General features: G+C 39.1%; 1 protein-coding gene across 1 annotated transcript in view; it reads right to left on the reverse strand.

The window, feature by feature from the left end:
- sorl1 (sortilin-related receptor, L(DLR class) A repeats containing) overlaps positions 1-27,717 on the reverse strand; it is a 310,727-nt gene that overhangs the window by 117,817 nt on the left and 165,193 nt on the right. The window contains exons 25-32 of the mRNA XM_088011422.1: positions 21,454-21,573; positions 21,104-21,229; positions 15,519-15,629; positions 13,908-14,039; positions 5,594-5,725; positions 5,353-5,487; positions 5,109-5,261; positions 3,332-3,487 (exon numbers count right to left, since the gene is read on the reverse strand). Coding sequence (XP_087867548.1) covers positions 3,332-3,487; positions 5,109-5,261; positions 5,353-5,487; positions 5,594-5,725; positions 13,908-14,039; positions 15,519-15,629; positions 21,104-21,229; positions 21,454-21,573 — 1,065 coding nt within the window. The remainder of the gene's footprint in view (positions 1-3,331; positions 3,488-5,108; positions 5,262-5,352; positions 5,488-5,593; positions 5,726-13,907; positions 14,040-15,518; positions 15,630-21,103; positions 21,230-21,453; positions 21,574-27,717) is intronic.

Genomic DNA, 27,717 nt, shown 5'->3' on the forward strand with positions numbered 1-27,717 from the left:
GTGGTGGAGAAAAAAATAACTGAGCCTAAGTTTTTTTTTTTTTTTTTTGTATTACTCCTTATTTCTGTATTAATCTTCACCTTTTGTAGTAAAGGCTGTTCCCTAGTAAAAAAAAAGGTTATTTTGTTTCTAATATGTTCAAACATGTATAGCACAGTTCTACAAGGAATAAATATAAGCAAATTATTGATTTACAAATGCAAAACTCTCCAGCTCTCTAAGACGGTTAAATAAAGCTATGTTTGAAGGCTTAATAAGTCAAACCAATTTGTTCAGTAATAAATTAAGTACCTTAGTTAACCAAACATTTTACAACCAGATATGATCTGACTGAATAATATCAGTATTTAATGCAGTGGGAGCAGACATCTCCAAAAATGTTGGAGTAATTATTGTGTTTGATGAACCGAGCAGATATTTGAGACTTACGCTACATTCTTGCCTAAAAACTATGTAGAAAATCATACTGTGTTGCTTAAAGAGTAATATAACAAAATAATTTGCCGCTCTTCACTGCCATTGCCTGAATGCCCGGTTTGCCCGCACCAGACCCATCCTTCAAATCTGAGGACGACACATTTGTCGGCCGCATTCAGAGGAGTCTTCAAATTTGAAAAGGCCTTGTCGCCTCACCATGATCTAACTAGCCTACAAATCTGACCTTCGACGGATGCAGCCTCTGAACACGGCTAAAGAATGTCGATTAACTATAAAATTAAAAGTGTGCACAGATACACACTAGGTGGTGCTAGAGTACCTTCTTCTTATTATTCTTCTGCCAAATAAATTGGCTTTTAGGGGGCTTTATCAGATTCAAAAACTCACCAAAGTTGGCGGACGCATCAGGTCTGCGTGAAAATTACGTATTTTAAGGTCCACGGAAAAATCGCAACAGAAACGGCTCAAGGGCGCCACCTAGCAAATTTCAAAAGACCCTTTCCTATTCACTTACTTTATCGTAGAGACTTGAAATTTGGTACACTTGTAGAGCTCCCCAAGACACTCTGAATTTACAATTAATGTCATAGTGCAAGTATCACAGAATGTCGGCCATTTTGGATTGAAGTTCCGATTTTGACCCGATTTTGGCCGTTTACAGGGTTCGCATTTGATCGAACTTGTCCTAGGGATTTCGATTGATCGGCTTTAAACTCGGTCAGATCGGTCATAAGGCATGGCCGATCCAAAGTTATCACAGGGTTGTGTTTTTTTTTCTTCTAAGTGGAGTTAACTGGGGTCAAAATTCACCTAGTCGCCATGAAAAAAAAACGGTTATAACTTTTACAAAAAAACTCACAGTGGCACCAAACTTTCAGTGATTGATCATCATCAGGTCCCCTACAATACCGAATGGTCAAATGATGACATCACTTAGGCCACGCCCCCTGAGAACAGGAAGTGTCATGTTTTACTGTGAACGGTCGCTATCTGACCCCTTTGACCTAATCAACATGAAACTGTGTCCACAGACAGAAAACATGTTGGTGTGTCATGGATTCCAACCCTGTTTGGTTTTGATGGAGCAGGTGGGCGTGGCGGCATGGCGAAGTGACCTGTAACGCCGTGTCCATACGTTTGGCTGTAGATTCCACAATTTTGAGCCCACCTGCACCAAACTTGACATGACTGATCCTGGTGGAATGCCTGACGATCCTATGTCGTCATAGTCTGAAGTCATCTAAGCCCCGCCCCCTCAGAACAGGAAGTGCCATTTTTTGACTTGTACAGCTCCATCTCTGGCTCTCTCGAACTAATCAAGATGATTCTGTGTTGGATGACAGATAACATGTTGGTCTCACTTGCTTTAAAGCGCCAAGAGTTTTCAGTAGAGGGTGTGGCCGTGGCAGCGCGGCGAAGCAGAGGGAACGCCACCGCCATACGTTTGGCTCTAGATTCCACATCGTTTAGCCCAGCTGCACCAAACTCACTAGGATGCATCCTTATTCATCCCCGAACAGCAATCCATAACAGACGTTGATGGGCGTTGATCAGCGCCCCCTAGAATTTTTTAAATAATCAGCCCCAAGCCATGCTTTAACCTAGACGTATGGAACTTGGTACACATGTGTATAATGTCAGGACCTACAAAAAAGTCTCTATGAGCCATGGTGCAAACCTAACAGGAAGTCGGCCATTTTGGATCAAAATCCGCCATTTCCTCTTTTTCATAGACGTCGCATCTGATCTACCTCCTCCTACAGCTTTCGAGATACAGACTTCAAACTCAGTGAGCAGAGAGTTGAGACATTAAAGGTCCAAAGTTATCACAGGAATTTTGGTATGTCAAAGCATGTGGGCGTGGCTAAGTCCCAAACTTTAACTATTCACCATAAATCATTAAAGTGACATAACATGCACATACAAGGTCACAGCTGCATCAGACTTTCTATGTCTCATTATAGACCAGCCCTCATCACAGTTAGGTGGTCGATTGATGACATCACCTTAGCCCCGCCCACTTCCGACAGGAAGTAACCTGTTTTTTCTACTGTATGTCTTACTTTTACTCTCTAATTCATATGGGTTTAATCCTGTGCAGACTGACATAAAATGAGATGATGATGAACTCTGTCAATGCCTACTGACCCGTGGGGGCGTGGCCAAATGGCAGTCCCTCGCCATATGCATACGATCGTCTCTTATTCACAAACGCATTATCCAATTTGCACCAGACTTTTTATGAGTGACACTTGTGAACCTCTAAGGAGCCCAATACAGTTTTATTGTAATTTTACTCCACTGCGCCCCCTAGGTTAATCAAACAGCTGTATCTCCTTGCCACATGGCCCAATCTGCTCCAGATTTTGGGTGCATCGCCAGGGAACGCTGCCGAAGGCATAAAAGCGGATCGCGTGGAGGACGGCGTGCGAGCGTCGGCGGTGGCTGGCGGGAGGCGGTGCTGGAACATCTGCGGTGGCTATAGGCCTGAGCGGCGCTTGGCTGCGAGGGCCGCTTGAGGCTCCGCAGAGCTTTAATTTACTTTTGTTTTTACTGCAAATAGTGTGTGGCAAAGGCAGCATTTTTGGATTCATTCAAATGTACTGTATGTTACGGCGCTCTCTTATTATACCTGATTATTTTATAGACATTGATGTGTTATTACTGTACTTTGTTCTATTGTTGCCAATTTGATTTTTGTCCTTCAACCAACTGAAGCTGGCCAAAAGGTCAAAAATCAAACATTAAATTTTCTTTCTTTTCTACTTTTTCAGATCTGAAAAGTGGTCAAAGAAAATTCCTGAATGTCTCAGAATCCATAGCAACCCTGTGACAAACAGTAAAATGTCTATAGCAGTATTTCAGTGCCTGCATGTGGTTCACAGAGACTTACGGCAGTTGGCTTCGTCGGAGCTGTCCTCACAGTGTGGGTGTCCATCACACCGCAACCACTCCTGAATGCAGTGGGGGGGACGATGACACTGGAACTGACGCTGAGTGCAGCGTCCAGGGAATACAGGAGGGGCCGGGACCATGGAGCTATTAGCTGCTGTCAGAGGAATAAGAAGCAAAGAATGTTCCAGGACGGATTAATACGGCGGCCTCAGTCACTTGGCAACACACTAGCAATCTATGAAGCTTCTTTGACATAAATCTCACTAATTAAAACACAAAAAAACACTTTTTTTGCTCCCTGTTTGGTTGTCGTCTTCTGTGCTTTCAAGGAAAAAAAGAAAAGTGAAATGGGGACAGATTTTTTGTTGCTCATGAACTGAGAAGTCAGAGTTTAAGCAGAAGTTTGCTTTTTAGAATAAGCTAACTTTTTTCAAACATCAACCATCTGCCCTACATTTGTATCTTTACTGTGCTTCAACCAAAAGTTTAAACCTTTACAAACACTTTGGTAACATTAGACTCCAGCAGTCACCTGCAGAGCCTAATATTTTCTCCAGCAAGTTTCTTTTCATTGGGATCTTATTGTCCAAATCAGATTACAGAATACTGGTGAGATATAGTGTGACACTTATTAAAAACTGGAAGAGCTGCTAAAGCCACATGAATTAAATCTCTCATTTGTCTTTTTATATACAACAGAAACATGCACAGTGCAGTGGATTTAACTCATCATGTAGGGCCGGTCTAAGTTTGTATGAAGCCTTGAGCAGAATTGGATGTATGGGCCCCTCTTGCTGCTAAGAACATCAGCACAACAAACAGCATTTCACCATGGATTTAGAGAAATATGGGGTAGGGAAGGTAGTTTCATTGGCCAACCTAAAAAGACATCAGTGATAATTTTAGCTTATTGAAATATATTTGTGAACAAACAAAGCTCAAACTCAAAGATTAAACTCACAGCATCAGATTGTAGCTATGTTAACAAAACTATCTATGAAGGTTGTTCTTTGAACTTTTACAAAGTAAACTTGCCAGCTCTTTAACAGCACTGCTATAATGAATGAACAAATGTTAAATTTCTACACCTGTGGTCTGTCTTAAAATGTTAACCTTTATGAAGTTCTAAAGGCCTGAGGGCTTTAACTAGCTCCTGGCTGAATTTGGATTATCAGAGGTGCAAGTAATTGATATTCATTTTAATTGTATTTTTGTTTATTTGTTGTTTTTAAGACTCTATAGTTGTGGGTTTAAATAGCCCACAGTAGTCCACTGACAATGTCTTTCTGCAACATTTATAATAATCCAGTAATAATTTTATAGTTCCTGTCAACATCTTTTAATACATAATCAAAGATGTTGGTGGTGGGCTGCCTTGGTGCCCCGACCACCGGACTTAGCAAGTTTTCTGGGGGAAACCCTGGTGACAGCTTGAACAAATATGTAAAAACATATTTTTTAATGAAAGTTACAAACTGCAACTTAAATTATTTTAACTTATATTTGGAACTTTGAGAAATATTTAGCATTAAAAGTTTTTGTGTACATCTTTTTAAATCACCGAGGAGGTTTTCTAATGTTTGAATTTTATAATAATAGCTGGAAATTAGATTAGATTTTAGGGTAAGGGAGTTATGATTAAAAATGTGTTTTAGATGAAATATTTTTAAACATTTTCTCATGGCTATTCCAGCTTTCCAAGGTCCTGTTAGTGTCCTTTGGTGGTCCCCACTCTGATCTAAAAGACATCTTGAACTGAAGCAGAGGACTCCGACCTGTGGGACATCCTAGTTCATCACTGCCATCAGGACAGTCGGCGTAGCCATCACAGACCCAGGTGTTGATGATGCAGGCTCCAGAGCCACACTGAAAGCGGTTGGGCGCACATGTGATGGGACCAAATGTGACAGCATGGGGAGTAACGCCCCCTGATGGTGAGAAATCAAGGTAAATCAGTAAATAAGCAAAGTAAAACTCATAGGTATTCCAAGTTTTACAGTCTTCTGTAGCTGGTAGTACCTGTACATTGTGCCTCATCTGACCAATCACCACAGTCATTCTCTCCATCACATTTCCACCAGGTAGGGATGCAGCGCCCATTTCCGCATTCAAACTGGAAGTATCTGGAGCAGCCTGGCACCTCAGGAGTGTGAACTGGAATGTTGAGAGTTAGTGTAGGTGCTGATTTGGGACAGGCAATTATTTTTAAATCTGGATCTGCCTGGATCGATAGTGATCTGCAGTGCAGCGATCTCCTCACCACAGTTGGCTTCATCAGAATAATCCCCACAGTCGTCCATGCCATCACATTTCCACTCTAGGCTCACGCACACTCCGTTGGCACACTGGAATGTGTAGGCATCACACACTTTGCCAAACTCAGATGGTGTAGCTAAAAAACAACATGCACAAATTTTATGAAATTTGAAAGAAATATTATTTTTCTCATCTTCTGTTGAGGGGCCAAACAACAAAAGATTTAAGAAAGAGGTGCAACTACTAAGACGGGTTCTGCAGGTTTCACCAACTCAAATTTAAGATGTACAAAGATAATTTTAAGACCATTATGAATAAAATTTAAGACTTGTATTACGACACAGGTGTGATACAAGTCATATATATATATATATATACATATATATATATATATATATATATATATATATATATATATATTATATACATATATATGTATATAATATAATATAATATATATACACACACATATATATATATATATATATATATATATATATATATATATATATATATATATATACACATACACACACACACACACACAGTGTATCACAAAAGTAAGTACACCTCTCACATTTCTCCAGATATTTAAGTATACCTTTTCATGGGATAACACTGCCAAAGTGACACTTTGACACAATGAAAAGTAGTCTGTGTGCAGCTTATACAACATTGTAAATTTATTCTTCCCTCAAAATAACTCTATATACAGCCATTAATGTCTAAACCACCGGCAACAAAAGTGAATACACCCCTAAGAGGCTACACCCCTAAATGTCCAAATTGAGCACTGCTTGTTATTTCCCTCCAAAATGTCTGTCACAAATTGCAGTTAAAGGTGGTGAGGCAGATGCAGTGGACCCAGGATGTAGAGAATGAATGATGAATTTAATGAAGATGACAGAGATACAAAAGTCCAAAGTCCAGGCAGCACAGAATGAGCAGAATGCTAAAAGCTTAAAACTGGTAGCAACTGGTAACAAAATAACCAGGGGTGAAAGTAGGGGGGTACGGCAGGGTACTGTGTACTGTTAATCCACAGTACTCAGCCACGCCCCTAACTCCTCCTAACCTTCAGCGGACTGACTACTGACCAGCTCTCCATCTCACGGGTCCGAAAAGCTTCTAATTCCTGGGTATTACTGCAAATAAGAATATAGAGAACTTTTGTTTAAGCTGGGAGCGAGAAAGATTCGTCTAAGCTCTAACTACCTTCATCCAAGACGTTATGACCCGCTTCAGTCTATGATTCAGACATCGGAGTAGCCCCGCCGGTGTCCGAGCTCATAAACCACGTCTGTTCATGGTAGCTCTTTCCCTGTCATTAACGTGCACTTGTTACCGGCTTAGATAATTTTAGCGACTAGGAATAAGTCCCAGGGTCATTATTTATCTGAACTAAAGAACGTACGAAGCCACCCTAATTTACTAAGACCATTAACATTGATTTTACATTAATCAGAAGAATTAAATCTAGTTGACTCAATTCATTTAACTGTCCACAACGTCAAATTAGACTTTAGTATTTTATTAGCAAGCTTTAGCAAGGGAAAAGACATACAGCTTATCAATAAAAATTAAGAAATTAATACTTTTAAGAATTTTTAGAAATTGCTCCTACTTCTAACCCCACACTGTGTCTTAATCTAAATAGAGGCTTTGGGGGAGGCAGTATTACTCGAACCCAGATGCAGAGATGTTCCTTGGCAGCAGAAAACTTTAACGTCCATGGATGGAGTTCTGTCTTTGTCTTGGCAGAATCCTTTTAGAATAGATCCAAAGTTGAACTGGTGAGAATCCTCAACGAACTCAGTTCTTTATCCATAACAGATCTTTGTCTATTCCCCATGTCTACTGCAGCATTGTTGGAATCTTTTGGGTTGAGAGGGGGGGGCCGCAGTCGAATCAGAATCCCGGGTTGTGGGTAAACGGATCTTGTTCCTTTCTTGTGCAGCGCGTAGTCGTCCCGGGGTATCATCACGCAGCCCTCCGTTGATTCTGCATCTCCGTTTGCTCGACTCGAACGCCGCGGAACAAAGAACCTCGATTCTGCGTTTGCATATATTTTTATACTGCATATTCTGCATGTCCAGTGCGTACTTTCCTTGACGTCAAGTGCCTTCAGTTAGCCTTAACCTTTCTTACACTCAACTTTTAACCTTCCTTTTTCTTTAAAACTCAAAGATTAACAACTCAAAACCTCTGGTGCAGATATAGTCTCAAAATCTCACTTCCTCTTTCTTCTGTGCTGACAGTTCTTTCACCCCTGCAGTCTATATTTGTGACACAGTATCAGACTCTTTTTACGCTTCACTCTTCAACCTCATACAGTAGTTAAAGAAATTATTTTATGTATTTTACTCATCTTTAAAACATAATAAATTCATTGTGCATTTAAAAACAAAGATTAAATGTTTTTTCAATCAACATTAAGTCATAATACAAGATTACTAGTAACTCCAGGCTTTTGTGACCTGTTTTCTGTGTGTTCTGGAAAGATCTCAACTAGTTCCAGCCAGGTTTCACGACACCCCCTCCTTGAGATCAAACAGAGCAATTACAGAAAACACAAAGTTCAATGTCAAAATCACATTTATAGCCTTTTAGTTTCTCTGATTTAGCATTCATTTATAATTTTATAATAACCATTACGTGTTAGTTACTCTTATTATAATCATGAAGTGAGTTATTACAGACATTTCTTAAAAGAAACCAAGAATAATCCATTATTCCAATCATTTGATACCATGTTAAAGTTACTTGTTTCACCTGTAAGTATTTCCACAAGTGTAAGAGTAAGTGTAAATATTTAACCAGTGTTAAACCAATATTAATTATTGGCCTAATCATAAGTCATTATTATTAATGTAAGTATTTTACTCAGGGTTTTATCCAATTACTCAAAATGTTTAGATTTTATTCTTTAAACCTTTAATGCCTTGAAATGAGCAATCTGAACTATTTTTAAACACTGCAGGCTGGAAACTTCCTCCTTTTTCAGGAAACCTGCTCTTCCTGTTTCATGACTCCTTCTGCCTGATTATGATTTTTTATGATTAAATAGAAAAAAGTAGAATTAAAGCAAAGTTTGCAGGACACTATAACAACACACACAACCAGATTAATTTCATTACTGACTGACTCTACTGTTGGGTCTTGATGTCACCTGTGTAATCAGTTTTAAAGATAACTTTATTTATTGTTATTATTAAACTAAAATCTCCAGCATGGGGAAGTGGGATGAGCTCGACTTTTCTCGACATTACCCCTAAAAGATTTAGCGGGGGTACGCAGTACCTGCAAGAGAGTGGAGCGCCTGTCTGCTGTATAAAGTCAGTGGGTTCACTGTGCAGCCATGAGTGAGCCCACTAATCAGCCATGACTGATTAGTTTTTCAAGAACAATTCAAAACACGACTTAATCAGTTGATAAATAGCTTCCCCCACATTTCATATTGTTTCTGAACTGTTCTTTGTTAGAGCAGGGGTGCGATACGTCGATCGCGGAAGGTATTGAGTCGATCTCGGCATTAGATGACAAACTGAACTCCGCGAGGATGCTGAGACCAGCACGTCCTCCTCTGACTTCTTATCAAAATGTTTATAACTTTATTAAAGAACAACAAAAAGTCAATAAAACGTTTTCAAATTAATGACCCAACAAAAATAATAATCACAGTGATTATTGTTTCAACAAGGTGGTGTGCAATTCTGTGCATTTCTGTTCCATTATCAAAATAACTAGCAGAGCAGGAGTTTAAAATTAACTAATCAACCACCGCTGTGTATTAATAATCGGAAAATAAATATCAAGCCTGAAAACCTGATATTGTAACGGACTAAATGTTTTAAACGTAATCTGTGCTCGGCTCGAAGAGCGAGCGGTTGCCACAGCAACGGGTGTGCTTAAATGACAAAGAGAGAGAGAGAGAGAGAGAGAGAGAGAGAGAGAAAGAAAGAGAGAGAAAGAGAGAGAGAGAGAGAGAGAGAGAGAAAACAGTTGCAAGTGGTTTTGAGTTGGTCACCGGTTCGGGTTGTTTTACCTTTGCTGTGGCTCATCACAGCCGCTGTAGTTTCTGAGCGTTCAATAAACAACAAACTTGGACTAATTATCTCGTTCGTCTGTTACTATTCGTCAGTGGTCCCCAAAGTCGGTCCTTGAGGGCCGGCATCCAGCATGTTTTGGTTCTCTCCCTGGTGATAGTAACAAACTTTTCAGCATGTCAATGTTCTTCTTAGGCGTCTAACAAGCCATCATTTGATCCAGGTGCGCTAAACCAGAGAGAGACCTAGATAATGCAGGATGCTGACCCTCGAGGACCGACTTTGGGGTTGGTCGGTGAATGACTGCTATATGTCATTCACAACAAACACACCAAACATATGTTTCATTAAGTATTTAAGAAACAAATGGCTTCTACCGCGATAATTATGTGAAATTAAATTGTCTAATTCAAAAATAATAGTTTTATTGCTCTCTGGCATCTTGCTTTGAGCTCAGAGTCTGAGAGGCTTTTCCTCTATCAAATTTTTTTTTTTGCTTCTTATTTAGTAGAAATATTGATGTTGATGGTGCTTTCTCCAGAATAATAACCTTTTTCAATCTTTATAGCACCACTGTTGAAAATGAGGAGCTAACATTCACAAATGACATTGAAATAAAATCCAGTCCAACATATGGTTTGAGGTGATTCCTCTGGAACCAGTTGGAGGAAAAATATCCCAACTTCAGAAGATGTGCTTTTAACTTAATAGATCTCTGTGGTTCCTCCTATCAGTAGGAGGAACCAAATATCTAAGTCTAAACTATGTTACAGAGTAAACACAATAAAAACATGCTTTATCTGTGGCATTGTTCATTAAAATGGCACATTTATGATGTATTGAAATCAAATACGATAGGTACATTAGTGATTAGGTAATGCATTCAGTAAGTACTTTTACTTTTAATACTTAAGTATTTTTAAAAGCCAGTACTTTTTTACTTTTACTTAAGCAAAATGTTAACGTGGCACTTTTACTTTTACTTGAGTACATTTTTGTCTGTGTGTTTGTACTTTTACTTAAATACATTTTTTGAGTACTTTCTCCACCACTGCCCTATTTCAATCTAGTGAAATAGGGCACCACTAGAAATAGAGAATCTAGTGATTCTCTATTTCAATCACTAGATTGAAATAGAGAAGATGGGCACATCCAACTACCTAATGCAATAGTTCACACTACACGATTTTTTGCCCCCATTTTCCCCTTATGACAATCTTAGAACGTTAGGCGTTCCAAGATTGTCGCTGGTGATTTCGTAACCGATCATCCTGTAGTGTGTGGCGGGTTACGGTAGATTGTCGTGGCCGCTCCGATCTAAATCAGGGGTTTTCCCCGACTGGGAGCTTAACGCAGCCTGTTAAATGTGACAGGTAGCCAATCAGAAAACACGGATTCTCCTCCGTGCTTCCTGAGGGGAAATTACAGAGGGAAATCCCAAACAACTGACACGGCGCAACCCGAAGTCCTGCGGACATTGGAGATGATATAGGATAACAACATTAATGTTTATTCAACATTTTGTGCAAAGAATATAGAAATAACAAGGGGAGAAGTTGGAGCCATATTGCTACCACAGTTGATGAACCCGGTAACTTTTCAGCTGTTCTTCATTAACGTGACATAAATAGGTAAAAATGATTTTCATTCAGGTAGGACTTTACGCTGACTCTAGCCACATGCATTAGGTAGATTCTAGTAAAGCATTGATTAATGCCTGATTTTAAAATTAGTTAACTGGACTTGTAGCCATTATTTTGTGCCCATGTTATCAATCCGTTATACCTAGGATTTCTGTCGGCTAATGTGTGGTCTCAGGTTTTGAAAATAGGCCGACAATCGACCGACAACTCGTGTAGTGTGCGCTGGACATTACACTAAGGAAATGAGGAAGGGAGGGTCAGTGGAGAGCTTTTTTGAGTCTTTTTTCATTCAGTGTCATCAATAGAAAGAAAAAAAAAGGCAGGAAGAGAAGATAAAGCTGATAATTAAAATGAGGTCGATAGGTTTAATTTATCATGCGATTAATTGATTTATCGTTTATCACGACAGGCCTAGATGTGACCAAAAAAATTGGATCCGGGCCCCCTGTAGGTCCAGGCCAGGGGTCTGCTGCCTCCCCCACTCTACCTGTAGCTCCTTCCCTGAAGTGATGTCACAAATATGTTATAAATGTGGGAGGAACTGTTTGATGTTGATTTCTAAATCAACACAGACTGAGTTACTGTTGGTGTTAATTTAAAAATCAACACTGGACTGGATTGCTTTTTATTTAACTCTTTGGAGCTCTTTAGGGAAACTAACACTCACTAACACTCATGTTGTTGAATTAACACTGTATTTTTAACATACAACACTTACACTGGAAATCTAACACTTTTGAATTTGCTGTGTACATTTACTTAAGATCTCCACCATTGGGCAAAGACAGGATCTAATATGGCTGGCAGGAAAACATGGTTATCACATGTGGGACTATAGATAAAGAAGTTTGTCATATTGAAGTGTTGTCTAAATTGTGGCCCGATTTTTAGAATGGAGATTACAACGGGGTATGAAGAGTATTGCTTAGGGGAGAGAGGAAGCTTTGAGATAACCAAAACAAGGAATGATGATGGTTTACATCAGTGGTTCCCAAAGTCCGTCCTCAAGGGCCGGTGTTCTATCAGATAGCCCTACGCTGTCAGGATAGCATACATGCAGTTAGTACGCATGCCCGTGCATGCGCAGTAAGAAGTCCGACCGTCAGTGGAGTTGTCAGTTCAGCATACGCAACAAGTTATGACAAAAGTAAGTCATTAAATTGTCTATAATATCACATAATATGATAACTAGATAAATATACATGCGTTGTCGTGGTTTCAAAGTGTATTTAAAGCAGGTCTGGCTGCCGCTGCAGTCAACTACAACACACACCCGTGTAAAACTCATTAATCTACTTAACCGCTAAATCAGGATGTCATACAGCTGCTCATAACAAAGTGTATGATGATCTACGTCATGATTCTATGTTGCTGATTAAATAAAATCATATGGTAATGACTGCCTACATGTCTGAGCTAAGCGTAAGACTATCTGACAATATATGCTGATCTGACAGAACACCAGCATCCTGCATATTTTAGTTCTCTCCCTGGTGGTAGTAACAACCATTGCAGCAGGTCAAAGTTCTTCTTAGGCCTTCTAAAGAGCCATCATTTGATCCAGGTGTGCTAAACCAGGGAGAGAACTAAAAGATGCAGGATGCCGGCACTCGAGGACTGTTTTTGGACACCACTGGTTTACATACATTCAGTTCTAATTGGCACCAGTCATTATCTTGTTGTTGAAGCAAATAGGCTACTGTTTGTAGGTTTGCTGCCCAGTAGTAATACATCAACTTGGGTAAAGCTATACCCTTCTGTTCTTTGTATCTCTGAAGGAACTGTCTACTGATTGTGGTGTTTTTATTACCCCACATTAATAAGGACAGCTGTTCAATAAATAAGTCTGAATAATGATTTTGGAAGAAAAACAGAATACTCTGAAAGAGATACATAAATCTTGGCAATATATTAATTTTCCTTCAAACTACTTTGCCAGGTAGGGATAAATTTAGGACACTACACTTCTGGAGGTCATGTTTAAGATTATTAAGCAGAGGAGTGACATTTTTTTTCAAACAGATCAGAAAATGATCAGGTCACATTGATTCCCAAATATTTAAATCCTGTTCTAGAGAGAGGGAACAGCAAGATGGTTTCTATAATTTGGAGCTATTAATTGGAGTCATTAATTGGAAAACATTCACTCTTTAGGAAGTTCAAATGTGTCCTGAATATTTACCAAAACGGTCTAGCAAATTCATAATGCTGAAGATAGAAAATACTGGGTCTGAGATGTAGAACAATAAGTTGTCTGTGTATAAGTACAGTCAATGTTCTAGCTGTTTTTTATAACTTCCCCTAAGGCTTTGTGAAGTCTTAAGCATAACTGAAAGTGACTTGATAGCTAAAGTGACGAGAAGTGGGCTGAGAGGACAACCGTGCCCCTGGACAAAGAGAAGGGCCTGTTCTCCACTATCTTAGTGGAAAAAAAGGCATGGCTATCTCTGGAATAGATGATGTTGCTCTACAGCCTCTCACATGATGTTCTGGATTTTTGTTAGTATCACATGAAAGGTCAGCTTGCTTTGCATTTCTACAGTGGTACAGGGGTATTCCTGGCTTTTAGACTTTAAGGGGTGAATGGTCTGAACATGAATCACTAACAAATTTAGAATCTGTTGCTCACCACATCCAGCATACGCAGCCTCCTCATCAGAGCCGTCCTCACAGTGTTTAATACCGTCACACACCAAAGACTGAAACAGGCACTGGGCACGGTTCTTGCAAACAAACTCCATGTACCGAGTACAAAGGGGATCTGTGAGGGAAACACATGGAACATTTAGGTCAGGAAGAATGAGCTTCCATCTTACTGCCATGTTTCTTTCCTATCTGATCAAGTATCTCTGATTTATTTATTAACCATTTACTTTAAGTCACCATAAATTTTGCTGAGCGATTAATTGTGTAAAGAATTATTGCGATAAACGATAATATTGTTTCAAGACCTTTTGACACTGATTTAATGGAAATGACTAATAATGCATGCTATTTCCTGCCATAGATAGATACACTTTATTTTCAAAAGAACACATAACACTGGAACTGATAAACTAAAACAACCAAAAACAAAAGTAAAATGGATTCTCAGTCTCCATTAACAAAAAAATGTACATGAATAAAAACTAAACAACATACAGCCAAAGTGGAAATAAATACTGCATTCAACCAAAAGAGTGCAGATTATGAAGTCTGTATACTATATTGCCCTTCAGTAATCACTAGATTTAAATAGAGAAGATAGGCACATCCGACTACCCAATGCAGTAGTTCACACTTCACGATTTTTTGCCCCTATTTTCCCCTTATGACAATCTTAGATCGTTGGCCGTTCTAAGATTGTAGCTGGTGATTTCGAAACCGATCATCATGCAGTGTATGGTGTGTTACGATCGTTGTGGCCGCTCTGATATAAATCAGGGGTTTTCCCCGACTGGGAGCGTTAACGCTGAATGTGACAGGTAGCCAATCAGAAAGCGCGATTCTCCTCCGTGCTTTCTGGGGGGAAATTACGGAGGGGAATCCGAAACAGCTGACACAGCGCAACCCGAAGTCCAGCGGACATCGGAGATGATATGTGGAAACAACATTAATATTTATTTAACATTTCGTGCAAAGAATATAGAAATGACAAGGAGAGGAGTTGGAGCCAAATTGCTACCGCAGTTGATAAACCCGGTTAAGTTTTCAGCTGCTCTTCGTTAACGTGACATAAATAGGTTATAATGATTTTCATTCAGTCAGGACTTTACGCTGACTCCAGCCACATGCACCACATGTAGATTCTAATAAAGCATTGCTTAATGCCTGATATTAAAATTAGTTAACTGGACTTGTAGCCATTATTTTGGGCTACAAGTCCAAAATAATGGCTGTGTGGCTGGACACCACACAGCACGATCAAACCCGATCGAACCGTTATATCTAGGATTTCTGTCGGCTGTCTCTCAGGTTTTGAAGATGGGCTGACAAACTCGTGTCGTGTGCACTGGACATTAGGAAATAGGAAGGGAAGGTCAGTGGAGAGCACCGGAGTTGAGCCTTTTTTCATTCAGTGTCATCAAGAGAAAGAAAAAAAGGGAAGCGAGAGACGATAAAGCCGATAATTAAAATGAGGTCAATAGGTTTAATTTATGTGCGATTAATTGATTTATCGTTTATCGCGACAGGCCTAGGAACACTCATCAGTCACATCATTTTCTGTCATACAGTCATACAATATGATAGAAACACTCACCACAGTTGAGCTCATCAGCACCGTCAGAACAGTCGTGGTTCCCGTTGCAGTGAGCTTTGGCTGGCAGGCAGGTGTCATTGGAGCACAGGAAACCTTTACACTGGGTTCCCTCTAACGACAACACAATTGAAATTTATTATTCATTATTTCAAGAACAAGACATTGTCCTTTGGGGACATTTGGGACAACAAACCAAACACTGAACAGAGTGAAGGGTGAGTTCACAGCCACATTTGCAGCCTCAATGACCCTCATCTTTGAAGAGTTAGGACAGGATACTTTGGAGCATGTCTGGTATAGGGGTGCATGATGTGAAATTGCTAAAATATGTTTCATAATTTTCCTGTTATGGGTGGTTTTTGGCGCCCCCTACTGGTTGCCTATAATAAATATGGGGGGAAACCGAGAATTCCACGCAGTCTGAACAGAGCTCTGCTGTGAGTGATAAGTTAACCAGTAGGGTTAACTACTACCCTATTGGTTAACTCAGTGTTTTTCAACAACTGTTCCGCGGCACACTAGTGTGCCGTGAGTGATCGTCAGGTGTGCCGTGGAAATTATTCAATTTCACCTATGGTACCGTATTTTCCAGACTATAAGCTGCTACTTTTTTTCTAAACTTTGAACCATGCGGATTGTAGCCCGGTGCGGCTTTTCTGTGTGTTTTTCTTCAACCACCAGGGAGCTCTCTAGCAGGAAGTGAATCATTAGAAGTCAAAATTGTAGATCAAAGAAGAACGTGCTAATTTTCATTTAGAACAACCACATGCTAGCAGCAGGCACAACGGATAAATGTTTTCAAACTCATATGATGCAGCTTTTAAGTTGAGGGCTGTCGATCTGGCACTACAGGAGGGAAATAGAGCCGCTGCACTTAAGCTCGGTGTGAACGAAACCATGGTTAGTAGTGGCTAGCGGCATAATCATGTAATTTTCTTACCACTAGATGGCAGTAGGTACAGAGCATTTTACATTAAAACAAGAGAATTAGTGATGCATGTTACAGGTAGCGGTGAGAGCATAGACATAATATAAGAGTAGACCCCACATTGGCCGCTCCAGCACAGGAAATACGGCGCCCATCTTGGAGCGGTATACCCTCCTACTTTGCTCAATCAAAACAGCAGAAGAAGATATTGTTGTTCGGATCGATGGACTAATGATGTGAGGGCTCAACAGACAACATTTCACAAGTAAGATGGACATATTATTGTGTATATATTGTGATTAGAATATTACTTTACTGTATTTATGTCCACCGGCGAGATACCAGCTAATATTAGCTACAGTGCTTGGTGTAATACGGGTTCAGCCCCGCTATGAAGGCTAACTGAGATTCCGTAAATCTAAAAAAAAATAATTATTCTCTAACATTGACTTAGATTATCTGACACGAGGGCCTATATTAGAAATAAAGATTATTATTTATATTCTTTCACTCTGTCAAAAGTAAGATACATCCTAAATCTTCCGTTTTTGTTTTGAAAGTTTCCTAAAGACACGATGTGAGGAAGAAGAGGGAGATATCTATAAGGAGAGACGGATTCACTGCAGCACGGATGAATCTCGCATCGGATTTTGGACTCGTCGGCTGAAAAACATAAACATATGTATATATATATATAATTCACTATTAATCATTATTTATTTGTGCCATTATTAATCTTTATTTATTAGTGTTTGAAAATTAAACTTAAAATTAAATAAATTATGAACGGCTGTGTGCTTTGTAATATGCTCTTCATACATCGATTTCAGAATATTCCATTCCTATTCTATTGTTATAGCCACTAAGCATATTTAAACTAACTATGTATTAAAAACATACTTAAAAAATACAATTGTTTATAGATGTTGCTTTGATAGATGTTTGAATATGGTTTCCAGTAACAAAAAAGTGTGTTATGATCGATTAAATGTGCCTGCTAAACACATAATGCTGAAGTAGTGTACCGCTCCAAGATGGCCGCCCTAAATCTCGTCAGCGACAATTGGCGAGAGCAGTCCACGAGGCGTCTATCCTTATATTATGTCTATGGGTGAGAGCATCGTATCTAGCAAGACTGGGACGACAGTGATGGAAAACACATTGAAGCTCAGCAGTAATTGGAAAGAACATGGGTCCATTTCCCACAACATATCTGTGTGAAGTGATCTTCTCAAGCCTGGCTACTATAAAAACTAAAACCAGAGAGAGACTGAGAGCTGTTGAAGAAGAGCTTTGTCTTTCTTCAATTTCTGCCAGGAAATCAGCTGTTTTCATCCAAACATGCACAGGTTTCACACTAGATTGGTAAAATATACAGATATTGACATTTTGTACATGCAAATCTTCATATTGTAACAGTGAAATCTTTCCAAATATTATTGCTTCTTTCAGAATAAGAATTATTTTCTGTATTCCGGCAAAAAGAATGCTTGTGGATTAGTTTGTAAAACACTTTGAAGTTTTCAACAACGTCTTTAAATTTAAGACCACATTGTTGTGGCACTGTTCAGGTGTTCAGGTGTATTTTTGAAGTGGATATGTTATGTGCAATTTGAAATAAATGTAAAATGTGATAAAAATAAATTTTTGTGTTTATTTGATTCCTATTCAAGACACTTTGATAAGAATGACTATATATGTAATATAGGCGACTACAGAGTATCTTTGTTTACAGTTTTGGTTGGTGGTGTGCCTTGAGATTTTTTCAATTAAAACAGTGTACCTTGGCTCAAAAAAGGTTGAAAAACACTGGGTTAACTTACCCTACTGGTTAAACACCTGTTTAGTGCAGGTGTTCCTGCCACCTGCACTAAACAAACAGCTATTTGTATTTTGTTAACCACTAATTTCAGGTAACTATGTTACATTAAATGTCAGTAATTTATGTTGTCAGTTATGTTTGCCAGTCTGTCAGTTTGTTTGTTGTTTCTATAATGACATGACGTAGCCAGCTTTATTTTTTGTGAACCACCAGAGGGTGCTGTTAAGTAATTTAATAATTAATTTTGACTGCTGTTTGTATTTATTTTTCTAACTTATTTCATTTATTTAAAAAAGACCAAATTGTAGTGGGTTCATTTTAAAAATGTGTTATTGAAACCATTACACATATGGAGGACCAAAACTGACATAATAATAAATAAAATAATAAATATAGAAATAAAAGAATAAATATATATCCAACATATATAAAAAAAAGAATCAATATAAAAATAAAAGTAGAAATATATAGATAAAAGAAATATATAAATAAAAGAATAAAATAATAAATGTGTAATCAACATAATAATAAATAATATAAAAATAAATATAAAAATATAAAAATAAAAGTAGAAATATATAAATAAATGAATAAAAGAATAAATATATATCCAACATAATAAATAAAATAATCAATATAAAAATAAAAGCAGAAATATATAAATAAAAGAATCAATATAAAAATAAAAGTAGAAATATATAAATAAAAGAATAAATAATGTATCCAACATATATAAATAAAAGAATAAACATATCAATAAAATAATAAATATATATCCAACATAATAAAAGAATCAATATAAAAATAAAAGTAGAAATATATAAATTAGTGGTTCTTAACGTGGGTTCGGCCGAACCCCAGGGGTTCGGTGAGTCGGTCTCAGGGGTTCGGCGGAGCCTCTGCCGCGGAGGTAAAGACACACTTGTGTAAAGTCGTGAAGACCATAGACATAATATAATTAAAGTATCATAATTTACAAAATCATGCAAAGTTGGCACTTTTAAAGAACTTTTAATGCAACTTTTAGAGCAACTTTGCATTAAAAGTGTCATTATTTACCGAATGACACTTCATGACAACAGTCAAACACATTCATAAAGACTTCTTCATGTTCATGACAGGTGTTACGTCATGTTTATGACAGTGTCATTTCAGTCTTATGTACACCCCTTCAAATAAAGTGTTACCGAAACAAAACTAAATACAGAGGAATAAAATGATATGGCAAGATCTTTCAAGCAATACTTAATACAGAGGACTGTATGGCAAGAATAAAGAGACACTATTTCCAGATAAAAGGTAAAATAATATTGTTGAAGTGCCATGGGTTTGTTGAGGCCATATCTAATACTGAGAATAAATATATCTTACAGTCCATAACAGTAAATAACATCACTTCTTTATGTTTTTAATTAGATTTGATATATTTATTTCTTCAATATTATGTTTCATGTCAGTGTTAATGTCATAAGGCTGATGACTCCATGACACTTTCAATTTGACTCATTAGGATTTGATTAAGAACCAGATTTGTTCTTTGTAATTTCTGTCCAGTGAAACTATTAATCTATAAATCAATAGAAAAGTCTATATAAAGATATAATCCATGTTTCTATCTCATATGTGTATGGCATTAAAAGAACCTGTAACTTTTGTTTTTACAATGACAGCACTGCTTTGCACAATAAATGCCATGTGGGTGAAATTTTATGGATGATAGTCTGATGTCCCATTTTCCTGAAGGCAGCACAGAGCTGCACCACCAGAAACCGACAGAAACACTGAAGAGAAGAGTTATGATTAATGTAGTTACAGTTCTATCCTTGTTTTAATGTTGCAGAGCACTGTGATATTGCAAATAGTTCAAAGTTTAAACTGGCATTGTTGTACATCTTTTATCTTGTCATTTTGTGTAATATTTAACAACTAGAAAATTTTAACAGAACAAGAATATTTTTTCCACTCTGATTGGCTACTGTTAGGCCTATCAATTTTAAGTTGAATGTCCACTCATTGCATTTTTCGTAGACAGCTGTGAAAATTGCTTTTTTGTTCTCTGCGAAATTATTTTGATGATAATTACAGAAACAAGCATAAAAATCAAAACATGTACAATAGTGATAGTAATATTAATAATAAAATAATAGTGAGTGCAAAGTAGCCTACAAATTCTTTGGTGGAGGGGCGGAAAGGGACCTGAATAAAGGCTGGGGGTCGCTGGCCCGAAAAAGGTTGAGAAATACTGTTCTAAATGAAAATCAGCACTTGGGATGCATCCTGCTGATATGAGCACACATAACCAGTGGCTGTAGGCCACAGCTGACATCTCCAGCCTGCCATGCAGTAGTTTTTGGCAGCCTTTGTTTGCTTTTTTGTTGTGATTTTGGACAAGAGGGGAACAGTGGTCCTGTTTTTGCTTCTTTCTTTTGCAGTAGGTTCTTTTTACTTTTTGTTTTAGTCCAGTACTAGTAGGGGCTTCAACGGCCCTGTATAGGGTTGCCTCCTGCTGTACCTTTTTAGATTTTTTGACCGGTTCACCAAGCCCACCTTTCTGTTAATACTTTTGGGGTTTCGTTGTTTGTTTTGGACACAGGGATTGAGAATACTTAACTCTCTTTTTTTCTTCACAGAAAGTCAAAGCAGTCGAACCAAAAGAGACTTCCAAGAGAATGTATTTAAAATAAAAAGAATGTTTGAACCCTCACTCATGCATCCGTGTCCTCAAAATATGTTGTGCCCTTTTTTACGTAACAGCACTTTTCACGTCTGATTCATACTGAAGAGACACAATGTCGCAGTGGCTATTTTTCTCACCACGGAGCAGTCTCAACTCACCACAATACTGAGGATCTTCATCCGAGTTGTCCTGACAGTCATCATCTCCATCACACTTCCAACGCAGTGGTATACAGTGACCTGTGTGACACTGGAAGCTGCTCGGTTCACACGTATGGTGACCCACTAGGGACAAACAACAAAAAGAAGCAAATGCAGGAAGAAGCAAGTTAAACAAATTTGTTACAGATTATATCCTGAAAGTGGAGCCTCCTCTGTGTTAGACACAGGATGGATCATGGGTTCATGTCTATGAAATTTGCTAGATAAAACTTTATAAACATTCTACATTTTGAATTACTTGTACAGTAGTTACTGTATATTCCATTAGTTTGTTTTCATTTACTAACCTGTGCAGTTGGCTTCATCTGACCAGTCTCTGCAGTCGTTGTCCCCGTCGCAGCGCCATGCCTCACGGATGCAAACGCCTCGTGCACATGTGAACTCTCCGGGGCCACACTTGTGAGACTCTGAAGAGTTGATTAAAAATTAGCGCATGAATGAATCAAAGCATCTAGACCTAATAAGATTCTGGCAATAGGTTTTACAGTTTTAGAATCTGCTACAGATGGTAGAGAAAATGTTCTTGTAATGACTGATGTCTTTTCAAAGTTTACCACTTTAGATTAGTGTGCTAGTATTATTGCAGAGGAACTAGTGAAAGATTGGTTTCAACTTTTTGGGCCCCCAAGCCGGATTCATTCTGGTTTTTAAGAATTTTGAGAGTAATTTGGTTCATCAGTTCTGTAGGTTGTACAAAATTGAGAAAAGCGGCACTACCCCATTTCATCCCCAGGGGAATGGGCAGTGTGAGCATTTTAACCGCACTTTACATGACTTGCTTTGAACTCTTCCACCTGAAACATAAGTGGCCCTGCCATATTTCCCAAGTCACCTTTCCGTATAATACAACCAGGGGTGAAAGTAGGGGGGTACGGCAGGGTACTGCGTACCCCTAAAAAATTTAGCGGGTGTACGCAGTACCTGTAAGAGAGTGGAGTTCAGTTTTCAACTCAGGCTCTGAAAAGAAAACTAAACTATTTAGTTTATTTAGCCCCCCGGGGGACATTCAGAGGACGGCAGGGGTCGCTGGCGGAAATTTTTTACAAAAGGGGGGCGCTGGGATTCCTTTGTGGGGCATTTGGTCGAAGGTAAACTTTACACCTTATATGCACAACAATACCAGTTTAGACTTTGAGCAACTTGGTAAAACTGTAATGTGTAACATTAAATCATGCTTGGCTGCAACGGTATCGATGGCAGCTCTCCTTCTATTCAGTGTCTGTTAGGTTTTGGGGCAGCTCCGCTCCTGCTACTGGTAGCTTCACCGCATCAGTTCAGCGTTACACCGGCTGATGACGTTGCTGTGATCCACTTTGTCTGGTATTTTTGTACATATGTTTTGGCAGTTCTGTGATCATGTCAAAGCAGCAACTTATATTAAAAAGTGTTTTATATTTATATTTAAAGTGTTCTGGATGCTGCCCGCTTCCATGGAAAGACAACAGAAAATTGCTCTTATAAACATGTAATTACTAAAATCACGATACCCTGACTTTGTATCCCTCTGAAAAATGAACCCATTTAAATAAAGAAATCCCTCCATGGGTGATACCATGATAGAGAGCGTTCATTTTATAGCGTTAACACCGGTGCTGTAAGTCATAGACATACTATAAAAGTAGAGGTGTCTATTCTTATATTATGTCTATGCTGTAAGTGGTCCTGTATGAAACGGGTGTGATAGAACAACGGAAACAATTGCGGTATTCCGATTATTGAAATTTAACAGCACTTTTAAATTTCAATAATAGGAATACCGCAATTGTTTCCGTTGTTTTAAAATGTTTATGTCAGTCTGCCTTTTCCCCATCGATACGTTTCCCGAACGCTGCGCACCATAGGGAGTAAAAAAGAAAAAAAAAAAAACATGTTCCTGATGATAAAAACTAAAGTAAATACAGAGGAATAAACTGGTATGGCAGGACATTTCGAGCAATACTTAATACAGAGGAATTTATGGCAAGAATAAACACACTATTTCCAGATAAAAGGTAAAATAATATTGTTAAAGTGCCATGGGTTTGTTGAGACCATATCTAGTACTGAGAATAAATATATCTTACAGTCCATAACAGTAAATAACTTATCACTTATTTATGATTTTATTAGATTTGATATATTTATTTCTTCAATATTATTTTTCATGTCAATGTTATTGTCATGATGCTGTTGACTCCATGACACTTTCAATTTGACTCATTAGGATTTGATTAAGAACCAGATTTGTTCTTTGTAATTTCTGTCCAGTGAAACTATTAATCTATAAATCAATAGAAAAGTCTATATAAAGATATAATCCATGTTCCTGTCTCATATTTGTATGGCATTAAAAGGACCTGGGATTTTTGTTTTTCCACTGAAAGCTCTGGTTTGCACAATAAATGCCATGTGGGTGAAATTTTATGGATGATAGTCTGATGTCCCACTCTCCTGAAGGCAGCACATAACTGCACCACCAGAAACCGACAGAAACACTGAAGAGAAGAAGAGTTATGATTAATGTAGTTACAGTTCTATCCTTGTTTTAATGTTGCAGAGCACTGTCATATTGCAAATAGTTCAAAGTTTAAACTGGCATTGTTGTACATCTTTTATCTTGTCATTTTGTGTAATATTTAACAACTAGAAAATGGCACAGAACAAGAATATTTTTTCCACTCTGATTGGTTGCTGTTAGGCCTATCAATTTTAAGTTGAATGTCCACTCATTGCATTTTTCGTAGACACCTGTGAAAATAATTTCTATTCCCATGGCTTTTTTGTTCTCTGGGAAATTATTTTGATGATAAATACAGAAACAAGCATAAAAATCAAAACATTTACAATAGTGATAGTAATATAAATAATAAAATAACAGTGAGTGCAAAGTAGTCTACAAATTCTTTGGTGGGGGGGCGGTGAGGGACCTGGATAAAAGCTAGGGGGCGCTGGCCCGAAAAAGGTTGAGAAACACTGGATTAATTGATTTATCGTTTATTGCAACAGGCCTACTATTTAGTGTTTTAAAGTTTAATATTCAAAAAACTGACTCAAACAGTGTGAGACTACAAGAACTGTTTCAATGATAGAGAAGGAAAAAGTAACCATATCTTTGCATTTCAGGAGTTTTGTTAAACAGTTGCTTTCCAAAAGAGATGGCTCTGTCAATTTCCATTTAAAAAAAATCTTTCTAAATATGTTCAAGATACTAACATATCTTTTGGAACCACAACTGAAAATCAAATAAAATTAATCTTTCTGTGCGAGAATACCAGAAAAACAATGTTGGCTTGATTTCAAGCCTTACAACATGAGAAATACAACTTTTTCATGTTGTATTTTTTCAGGGACCGGAGTGACTGTTTCACAACAAGCCCTTACTCACCAGTGTTAATGACATAGTTGGGAAAACGAATGCAAACAGTCTGTTAACCCCCCAACACAGAGATGCTCTTAGCTCAGAACAGTAGATATTAACAACATAGGCATAACTTCCTGAAGGACTGGTGTGGACATGTCCCCACCAACTCTGGCATGAAGGGGATCTATGTAACTGGGCAGCAGCTGCGTGCTGTATTCAAGGCATCAACAGACAGGTAATGCTTTTTAAAATTCCTTTGTAAAACGTGAATGGCAAGTCCGCTCAGTGATCTAGTGGATTGGACATCACGTGACTTACTGTCCGCACCGTGGCAGAGAGCCACATGTGCTGTTTCTTTGCATTGAGTCAGGAATATCAGTGGATGGGGAAATGACACAATCAAGCAAAGAATCTGAGAAGGGGACGCAAAGTTTTGATATCGTCAACACTACGACAGCAAGAAAACAAGGTCCAAAGGGATCACATCTCACAGGTCAGTCAAAAGCTTTAATAAAAAAAAAAAATAAAAAAAATAATAATATATATATATATATATATATATATATATATTTTTTTTTTCGAATATATGGGGTTCGAATCCAGGCTGGGGCAAGTTACAACAGTGTAATTGAGCTATGCAGTGTGGGTCCCTAGGCAAGACCCTTGGAGCTATATAGCCTACCTCATACCATGAGAGACATTGATATGCATAACATGCCGGCTCAGACGTCGCCCGGCCAAACAAGGTCTGCGTCAGGTGCTGGGGAACCAGAGCACCTTGATGAAAAATGGGCTACTGGAACAAGACGGAAATGGGCGAAAACATGGATCTGTTGGAATGCTACTACTCAAGTAACCCTAGTCAGAGGGGCTACATGCAAAGACTGAGGGTGGAATGGTTACTTCGACACCCACAGTCTACAATGACTGCCAAACAACTAGTAGCTCAGTGTTCCAACATCCGCAAACGGCAACTGCTATCACAACTTGAGATTGACGAGATACAACACAAATGCTACGGCAAGAGGGAGGAGCCCGGATGTAAGGTCAGGGGGGAGTTAACTACAACACCCCACCACGAGACTGGGTATGCAGCCCCAGTAATGAACGAACTATCAAAGCTGAACGAGACAGCAACTGACCTGAGAGAAAGAATTGTGGCCCGAATGAAGTCTCATTGAAGATGCTATAAGAGCAACCATGAGACCCAATATCCATCATGAAAAAGACGGTTAGAGGCTAAGATCAAGATAACAAGGAGGGAAGTGAGCCAACTGTCAGAGCTCCAAAGAGGTGCAATGAAAAGACCAGTACCTAAGAAGTACAGCCAGATGCTCTTCTCCACCCAACCAGCTAAAGTGTACTCTCAATGGCAGGGTAATAACAAGCCAACTGCAAACCACTTGCACAAGTGTCCATCAAATGTGGCATATACCAAGGAGATGCTCTGTCCCCACTGCTGTTCTGCATAGGCCTGAACCCCCTCAGCCAAATCATCAACAAGACTGGCTACGGATACCGACTCAAGAATGGGGCCACAATCAGTCACCTCCTATACATGGATGACATCAAGCTGTACGCCAAGAGCGAGCGGGACATCGACTCACTGATCCACACCACCAGGATCTACAGCACTGACATTGGGATGTCATTCGGACTAGAGAAGTGTGGCCGGATGGTTACAAAGAGAGGGAAGGTCGTCCGCACAGAAGGGGTACCTCCAAGCCAGCTCAATGGCAAGAACAAGATCCGTGCAATAAACACCTATGCCTTACCAGTAATCAGATACCCTGCCGGAATAATCAGCTGGCCAATGGAAGAGATAAAGGCCACGGATGTTAAGACTCGGAAGCTACTAACCATGCATGGAGGGTTCCACCCCAAATCCAGCACCCTGGATGAAACATCCAAGATCCATAAATACATCAAGGACAAAGCGGACGATGTACTCTACTACATGGGATGTACTACATGGGATGTACCACCGACAAATAACTGAAGTGGCTGATATCAGGAAATCCTACCAATGGCTGGAGAAAGCTGGACTCAAGGACAGCACAGAGGCCCTCATCCTGGCCGCCCAGGAACAGGCCCTAAACACCAGAGCAATAGAGGCTCAGATCTACCACAAGACAAGACCCAAGGTGTAGGTTGTGCAAGGAGGCCTCAGACAGTCCAGCATATAACAGCAGGGTGCAAGATGCTGGCAGGGAAAGCGTACATGGAACGACATAACCAAGTGGCGGGCATAGTGTACAGGAACATCTGTGCCGAATATGGACTGGAAGCCCCGAGGTCAAAGTGGGGAACACCCCCAAAGGTGGTGGAGAATGACCGAGCTAAGATCCTGTGGGACTTCCAGATCCAGACAGACAAGATGGTAATGGCGAACCAACCGGACATTGTGGTGGTGGATAAAGAACAGAGGAAAGCCGTTGTGGTGGATGTAGCAATACCAAGTGACCACAACATCAGGAAAAAGGAGCATGAGAAACTGGAGAAATACCAGGGCCTCAGAGAGGAACTGGAGAAGGCCTGGAAGGTGAAGACCACAGTAGTGCCTGTGGTCATCGGGGCCCTCGGGGCAGTCACCCCCAAACTGGAGCAGTGGCTCAAACAGATCCCAGGAACAACATCAGACATCTCAGTCCAGAAATGTGCAGTTCTAGGCCCTCAAGCTCCCAGGCCTCTGGTAGAGGACCCGAGCTCAGAGGATGAAAGAGACCACCCGCGGAGGGTGAGAAGGGAATTTTTTTATAAAGAAAGTGGAGAGTAGGTTAGTTATGCTGGCTTAACTTTTATCACTGTAACATGGACTCTTGCTGTGCAGTTCAGAGTATTTTGGTTCACTTAACACAAAAATAAGGCGACCCACATAGATTTCCTGACAGAGAATCAGGAGTGCAGTTGTTTAAGTTAGATTATCAACCACCGCTGGTGTTCAGAGGATCACTTCCTAATGATCACAAAATGGAAATTCAAAAACATAAATCTGCAACGGACAGAATGTTCTGTTCGGTGTTTTCATGTACTTTTTTGTGTGGGAAATGTTTTTGTGGTTTTCTTAGTGTTAATTCCTGATGCACTTGAACGTAATCTTTGCTCTGCATTCCCTGGGCTGCTGTTTATTGGTTGTCATGGCAACGAGTCTGCGTGTTGCCTTAAGCTGACAGACTGAAAAATATAATACAACTACCCGTTTTTCTACATT

The sequence above is a fragment of the Poecilia mexicana genome, unplaced genomic scaffold (assembly GCF_051168715.1).
Source record: "Poecilia mexicana isolate PSO_F unplaced genomic scaffold, ASM5116871v1 scaffold_13, whole genome shotgun sequence".
NCBI lineage: Eukaryota > Metazoa > Chordata > Actinopteri > Cyprinodontiformes > Poeciliidae > Poecilia > Poecilia mexicana.